Genomic DNA, 7,790 nt, shown 5'->3' with positions numbered 1-7,790 from the left:
GGGTGGCCAAGAAAGCCAACGGCCTCCTGGCTTGTGTCAGCACTGGTGTGGCCAGCAGGGACGGGGGGGTTGAGGAGGAGGCGGCTGAGGGGAGCCCTCATCCCTCTCTGCAGCTCCTGACAGGACATTGCAGAGAGGCTGGGGCTGGGCTCTGCTCCCAGGGGATCAGGGACAGGACAAGAGGGAACGGCTGGAAACTGCCCCAGGGGAGGGTCAGGCTGGGCAGGAGGAGAAAATGTTTCCCAGCAAGAGTGGTCCGAGAGTGGAACAGGCTGCCCAGGGAGGGGGGAGTCCCCATCCCTGGGGGGGTTTCAGGGCCGTTGGGATGAGCTGTGGGGGATGTGGGGTAGGGGAGAACTTTGCAGAGTCGGGCTGAGGGTTGGACTCGGTGATCCCGAGGGGCTTTTCCAACCTGAGTGATTCTGGGGTTCTGTAAAAATCCACCAACCCCACCTTGGCTTGCCAGCCTTCTCCCCACAAGGGATCTCATCTGAAGGGCAATCTTCATGTATCCAGTTTGCTTTCCTGAGGCAGCTCCCGTGGAGTCCCAGGGTTGGCACTTGCATCTCCCACATCCTCATAGCGTGGCATCGCCTGCATACTCCGGTGGGCTCTGCCCTCTCCCCGCTTGGGCTTCAGGCCCTTTGGGGGGAGTCTCTGTGCATCATCCACCAGCTCCAACTCCCCCTGAGCCTCTGCACTGACCTGGCTGCAGCTTCAGGCACACCCCAAGCCCACCTCCCCAACCCCCTCCGTAGGCAACCGAGCTTTGCCGACAAGGCGACGTGAAATTCTGATCCGCTGGTTCGTTTGGTAACCTGTTTTCCTCATTATCTCTTTTCCTAATCACACATCTCTCATAGGATATCACGAGTGTAAGTATGCTGCTTGCTTGGGCTTTTACCCTCACCTTGCAGTGACTTTATTGTTTGATTTAAATGGAGCACTAAATGATCTAAATGCAAGCTGTCTTTGAAACGGTTCCCTCCGGTAACTTTATCGTCTCAAATGCACTAATTAGAGCTAAAAGAGGAGCTTTTACTCTGTTGCTTTTTTTTTTTTTCTTATAGATTAATTTAAACAAAGCTTGGCTCTCTTGAAGGTGGTGTTTGTTGACAGGGGTGGGGACAGCGCTGAGCTCTCTTTTTCCCTTCTTCTTACTTTCAGTTCTTGCGCTAACGCACAGGAACCACGTTACAAAACTGTGCTGGGTTGGCCCAGGGCTCTGCAGGCATACACTTAAAGAAAATAAAATTTTCAATCCTCCAAAGAGCTGCTTAGCTGCTTGAAAGCATTGCCTGCCTCTTTCAAAGCTGATATTGTTGGTGTCTGGATGCACTGCTTGATCAGGGACCGGGTGCTTCCTATAGCTAAATGCTGGGAAAAATAAATAAAAAAAAACCCACAAAAAAACAACAGGCTGGCGTTTCTGAATGATTTTGCCACCGAGCACATCATGTCGGCTCGGTGTTTGTCTGCAGGGCTGTGACGGCAGGACCGGGGCTGGTGTGGTCTCCTCCCAGCCTCAGCAAGCTCAGCTTCTCGAGGCTGCCCGCTCCCTGGCTCAGCACAACTCAAATTCGGCAGGATTTTGTGTCCTCTAGGTGACTTAATGAATTAATACTACTTAACAGCTTAGTGCCTCTACCTTCACATGATACCTGGGGATACCAGCAGTTCCCATCCCTCCCAGACACTTGTCCCCAGCTCAACAGATCCACCTACGCGGGTTTGTTGTGGGATCAGTACTCTGACCGCTTTTTCATCCTGAGCCAGTAGCTTTAGCCAGGCAACTCCTTTCTAATTGTTCAAACACAAGCAAAAGTTTTCTTGCACGCAACATGCAGAAACATTTCGTGGACCTGAACAGGTCCCACAGACTGAGATGGCTCCGAGGATGCCCAGAATGAGAAGGGCAAAGGATGCTCTGCTGTAAATTCCCCGCCTGTTCCCCGGGGGTAGGTGCAGCCGGCAGTGATGGAGAGTGATGGGTACAGCACTGGGCGGAGGTTTCTGAAGGTACAGGTTTATTTTCAGCACCTCTGATGTCCCCACATAGCCTAGGAAATAGAAAACGGAGCTCTCAGCCCTCCTGGTGAAATGCTTTGAGATCCTCTGGGCTCCTGCAGGAGGCTGGTTATTTCCAAAACTCACGATACCGCGACGCCTCTAACCCCCGCGACTCAAACCCGCTCCCCGGCGGTACCGTCGCTCCCTGCTTCTCGTGGCGGAGCAGCTGGCGACCTGCTTCGGTTAAAAAAAAAAAGAGAAAGGGAAAAAATAATACTTATTTTGCTGAGTAAAAGCCCTCCAAGCTATCTTGTTACTGCTGGGAAAGCAGCTCGATTGTAATCCTGTGTCTTTGGGCACTTATAACTTTAGCAAATTAGCCTTTGGGATAAAGTTGTTATCCTTGTTTCCAGTTCCAAGCTGGATGTTTTTGGGAACATTTCAGATTCCCTTTGGCTCTTTTCAGGAAGACTGAAGCATGAAAAAACTTAGATTTTTTTTTTTTTTTAATTGGTTAAATAAGTTTTCAAGAGGTTTGATTTGTGCTCGGTTCACTCAAAAACCCCCTGGTTTGATGAAGTTCCAGTTTCCCAGGGTCTCAGCGCTGTGTCCCAGCCACTTTAATGCTTCATTTAGGTCCCCGAAGCTGAAAACACAGGCTTATGTGACTCATCCAAAGCCATCAGCCTCTGCCAGATCTGATTTACCGAGAAAATCATTTACAAATTGTGGTATTCCAAAATGCGGTGCCGGCTGAGACCCAGCGGGTTGGATGTTGAGGCTGATACCTCACGGAGCTGTTGGAGGCTTCGACCCTTCTGAGGTGTTTTCCTTTCCCAGCACATGCCCTGCCTGCGTAAAAGCTCACGCTTGGACCATGCAACGAGACCTGTCCAAAAAAAAAAAAAAAAAAAAAAAAATCATCTGTGAATGCAAGCGTGCATGACCCCCCAGCTTTGCATGGGGAGGGAGATGGAGCTGCACCATCTTCGCCTTCAGGTCCCATCCCACCACCTGCTCTTCTTCTCTCTGGCTTTTTTGGAAACCTTGTGGAGACCAAAGTTCTATTTCATGTATTCAGTGTAATTTTTTAAAGTTACAATTCTCAAGATGTTTAAACGTAATTTTTAAAAACTACAGTTCTCAAGGTTTTTAGATGTAATTTTTAAAGATTACAGTTCTCAAGGTTTTAAAATGTGATTTGAAAAAAATTGCAATACTCAAGTTTTTGAAATGTAATTTTTTAAAGTTACAATTCTCAAGATTTTTAAACGTAATTTTTAAAAACTACAGTTCTCAAGGTTTTGAAATGTAATTTTTAAAGATTACAATTCTCAAGGTTTTTAAATGTGATTTTTAAAACCTACAGTTCTCAAGGTTTTTAAATGTGATTTTTAAAGATTACAATTCTCAAGACTTCTAAATGTAATTTTAAAAAACTACGATTCTCCAGGTTTTTACATGTAATTTTTAAAGATCACCATTCTCAAGGTTTTTAAATGTAATTTTCAAAGATCACAATTCTCAAGACTTTTAAATGTAATTTTTAAAAAATTACAATTCTCAAGGTTTTTAAATTGAGGGAGCCAGTGCTGGATTCCTTCCTTTAATATAAATTATATAATAGAATATTTGAAATTCACAACTCTGAACCACCCTGGCTGCCACGAAAGCTGCATCTCTTGGCCGCATGCAATGCACCGTTTCCAATACGAAGCCTTAATGCTGTGGATCGGATGTTAATTTTTTCATTTCCTCCTAATGCTACAGCGTGGCCATTTGCCACTTCAGAAGGTGACATGGGAACGTAGCAAAAGCTGTTTGGAAGGGGAGGACAAGAGGCTTTAAGGGTTTGTGCGGTTTTGGCGTTGGAGCCAGGCCCTACGGTGGCATTGATTGGGGTCTGCGGGGTTTAAAGCAAAAATGCAAACTGTTATAATGCTTGCTCTGCCCATCTGGACACAAACACGTGATAAAAATGGGGGTGGAACCTTTAGACTGAGTCACCTCCTCTGTCAGAGCCTGAACACGGGCACTTTACACGCGATTCCTTCATGGGGCTTGGGTGCAGCGTTGAGCGGCGATACCTGTGCCATAACCTCTTTCTGCTCTGCGCAGGATGAGAGACACAAGCAGAAAAAACAACGTTTTTGCCCAGTTTCGGAAAAACGAGAGGGACAAGCAGAAGCTGATAGACACCGTGGCCAAGCAGCTCCGCAGCCTGATCAACAGCCATCACTCCTGAGGGACTGGGGGACCTCCCGCACCGCAGCCTTCCACATGCCCGGACTTGGGATTCTTGTTCAAAGAGAATATATGTATTTTTTTATTCGCCTGTATAGTATTCACGAAACCTACCCCCGATGACAAAATGGTCCTTGTTAAACAATCCTGGGGAAGATAGGCAGCACTTCTTGTGAAGGTGGTGTCAGGAGTCGCCTGTTATAAGCTCCTATTTTCAGGAGTTTATAAAGTGACGGTAAATCCTGAAGCCTGAGAGAGAAGGTTCACACCCAGACTATTTTCTTTTTTTTCTTTTTTTTTCGTTTTTTAATAAGCCAAATTGAGAGAATCGCTCTGATGTCCTTTTGTTAACTTATTCAGTTGCAGAACAAATGAAAACAAAACATACAGGGAGGAGTCGTGGTTTCAGGTTCTTCTCATGGGCTCCGGTAAAAGGAGCACACATGTAGAAATGTGTTAACCAACACGTGTCTTACCGACTTGGATATTGGATTTAGGTAGGAAAAGACGCAAGCCGATTTCCCAATTTTTCTCCTCTTTTTCCTGGAAGGGCTGATTTCCACCTTCGCTGGAGCTGCAGCCCTGTCCTGCGCGTCTGTCGTCGGCAGAGCCACCCCCTGAGCTCCACCTCTAGGACCGGCCAGTGTCTTTGGGACATGTAGAAGGGCTTTGAGAGCTGCCTCGTTCATTAGATTTGGAAAGGGAGAGCCAGGAGGTGCCCTGGCAGGGTGTTCTGCCCTACCAGGCTGGTGCTGGGATGCTCCTGCTCCCACCCAGCACGGTTGGGTAGCGGGAGAGGAAGGATGCTCAGCAGGGATGGTGCAGTCTGGGCTCTGGCGTTGGCCAGGGCACCCTTCAGGGTTGTTTTTTTTTTCTCTCCTTGCATCTCTTTTCCATGCTGTGTCCCGTTTTCCCTCTCCTCCTGATACGGTGCAATGGGGTGAAGCCCCTCCACTTCCTGCGAGCGCCCTGGCTCGAGGAGCGGCTCCGCCAACTCGCCGCTGGCCGGGAGGATGAGGAGGAACCTCCTGCAGGTGCCCGAAGCGGAGGCAGCGGGAGAGGCCCCGCGGAGCAGCATCTCTACCCCCCCGGCTCAGAAGTGCCTACGGACAAAATTCCCCTCTCTGCTCCGGAGGTGCCCAAACATCCTCCGCTCCAGTCAAGACAGAGGATGGTAACGCTACCAGCAGGACTTGCATCCAGGGTTCAGGTGACGGAGAGAGGGGACTTTCACCCTTATCTCCTCGTTATCATTTTGACTCTAATTACTGCAGGTGAAAGCTTACCCAGCCGCTTCCCTCACAGCCCAAACCCTGATGTTTAAAGGGAATTAAAATCATCCCCGTGGATACAACAGCCCTGGCAGTGCTGCTGGAGCACGGGCACGAGCCGTGCCCGTTTCCCACCCTCGTGTGAAGGCGGCGGGTGCTCGGCCCTCAAACCACTTCTGGAAGAGGAGGAGGGGTCCCCTCCTTCCCCGCCCTCGGTGCAGACTCCCGAAGCTACGGAGCAGGCAGGACGTGTTTGATCGTTGCCGTGTGGCATTTGTAGAAGGGCAGCAGCACTTCCATGGTGCTTTCGGTCCCTTTGCTTTCCGACCACGTGCACTTTTTGCTCAGTGTTTCTTGCCTGGGGAGCTCTTCTGACACTCAAGCTCTGGATACACGAAGGGGATGGTGCTTTATCTTCCCTCCTTGTTCCTCAGCAATACTTTGTTTTTTTTGTTTTTGGGTTTTTTTTATTCTCAATAAGGGTACGTGTTACTTAACCCTGAAAGTAAATAGGCATGTTGTCAGCAATGTCACTCTGGGACTGTTGTCCTGTCCCAGCAGTCTCCAGCCACGAGGACCAGTGGATTATTTCCATTAAGAGGGAAGAACCAAACCTGGTCTTACGGTTCATTGCTTTTGGCAGGGGATCAGAGGTTAATTTCTTCTTAACGCCTCTTTGAAGTACTCGTAAGAAGGATGGAGGAAAAAAAAGAAGCAGCTGAATGAAAGTTGGTGTTAGCATGGCCAGAAACATCTACATATGACCAAGCAAAGGCTGTCAGAGGAACCGGTGAAAATGAACTCAGTCCTTGCCCCACTGGCAACCTCTTTTCTGCTCTCCAAAATGCTGGACCTGAGCGTGAACCAGCCTGGCCCCTGTGAGCCCCAGGGGATCCCCACCTCGATCTTGGCATCCCAAATCCTGCACAACCAAGAAGGAAAGATTGCCCGGCTTGTCGGACTCCGATAGGAAACTCTTCCTTGCCAGATTGTTGGGGAAGGGGAGCAGAGCGGTCCGTATGGCCCTGGCAGCGATGGGAGAGCCCTCAGCCCTCCAGCCCAGACGTGTCCCACGAGCCACAGGACCACAAGGAAAATTAATTTCTCCTCCCCACCCCTCAGCAGTGCTGACGTGGGGACAAGAGTGCAAAGGAGGGGGCAAAAGCTGGTGGGATCGGCTGGTTCAAGCATCAGACCTGAGCTCCTACCCAGAGGTTGGAGATCGAAACGGAAAACCCAGCTATGGTGACAGTAACAGGGGAAGCTTCAGTCCACAGGGCACTTCAGATAAGGGCCGTTAAATAGTACCAAGCACTTTAAAATCCTTCAGAATCAAGCTGCTACAGATGCTGGCAGTGGCATCACTGAGCATCAGCAAGCATGACAAATAAGGCACTCTGGCATTTCCAGGTTTTATTAGTGGGAGGATAGACTGTCAAACACAATTTCTAATTGCTTTTGTCAGCGTCTGGCGTTGCTGCCAGGTGAGACCGTGCTTTGCTTTTGCAGATTTTCCTCCCCTCCATGGTAGGTGCAGGATGAAGGAAGGAGCAGGCACCGCCGGGCAGCATCGCCTCCGGTCCCCGAGACATGGGGAAGGGGCTGAAAAAATCATCCAGATCCCAACGCCACCTTGAAACTCCGCTTTTTTTCCCCAAGGAGTGACCCCTATAATTGCATTGCACAAGGTAGACCCACAAAAAAAACCCCCAAAAAAACAACAAAGCAGATGGATTTCAGGGCAAGACCTCGTTTCAGACGCTCCAGACAGCTCCCAGCCTTCCTTGTCGCACAGCTGGGCTCTCTGTCCCGGCTCCACGAGCTTTAGTTAAAAGAGGAGCAGCACGGCATGGCCGTGCCTGCCTGGGCTGGATTTCCTGCTCCTCTAAGCTCTGCTCGGAGAGGCTGGGATTGGGATCCTGCAAACCAGCTTCTGGCGCTCAGGACTTGCTGCTGGGAAAGTCAAAATCGGCCAAGGGAGAGAGATTCAGCGAGTTTCTGATTTCGGGAGGTCAAGCACCTAACCGCAAGTCACAGACCGGGATGAAAAATGGCATTTTGGTACTCTGGTCCTAATTAACTTTTTGTTCCGAGAGATGCAGTTCTATCCCTTCAAAATAAAATTAATCTTTTAAACAGATTGCTTAAAAAGCCCTGGAAGACGTTTAAAATCCCCTCTAAATCTCTTACTAACGATTGGTATCCTCCGATACGGATGGTATTGCTTATGAGGGAAAGGTTGTTGCTATAAATTTATAAGGGGGG

The 7,790-nt window shown here is 49.1% G+C and overlaps 1 protein-coding gene across 3 annotated transcripts in view; it reads left to right on the top strand.

Annotated features, from left to right (window-relative positions):
* The window catches only part of EXOC6B (exocyst complex component 6B), a 158,354-nt gene extending 150,570 nt beyond the window's left edge, over positions 1–7,784 (top strand). For 2 of the 3 annotated variants that reach the window (XM_026847047.1, XM_026847045.1), the window contains 2 exons: positions 864–875; positions 4,129–7,784. In XM_026847047.1, the coding sequence (XP_026702848.1) occupies positions 864–875; positions 4,129–4,255 (139 nt within the window). In that variant the 3' untranslated portion in view covers positions 4,256–7,784. The remainder of the gene's footprint in view (positions 1–863; positions 876–4,128) is intronic. The other variant, XM_026847046.1, reaches the window with a different exon arrangement.
* Positions 7,785–7,790: the final 6 nt, after the last annotated feature.

This window comes from Athene cunicularia (assembly GCF_003259725.1).
Source record: "Athene cunicularia isolate RWA chromosome 4 unlocalized genomic scaffold, athCun1 chr4_part1, whole genome shotgun sequence".
Lineage (NCBI taxonomy): Eukaryota > Metazoa > Chordata > Aves > Strigiformes > Strigidae > Athene > Athene cunicularia.
Note: the sequence above shows the minus strand (reverse complement) of the source record. Positions and strands in the feature narration are given on the sequence as shown.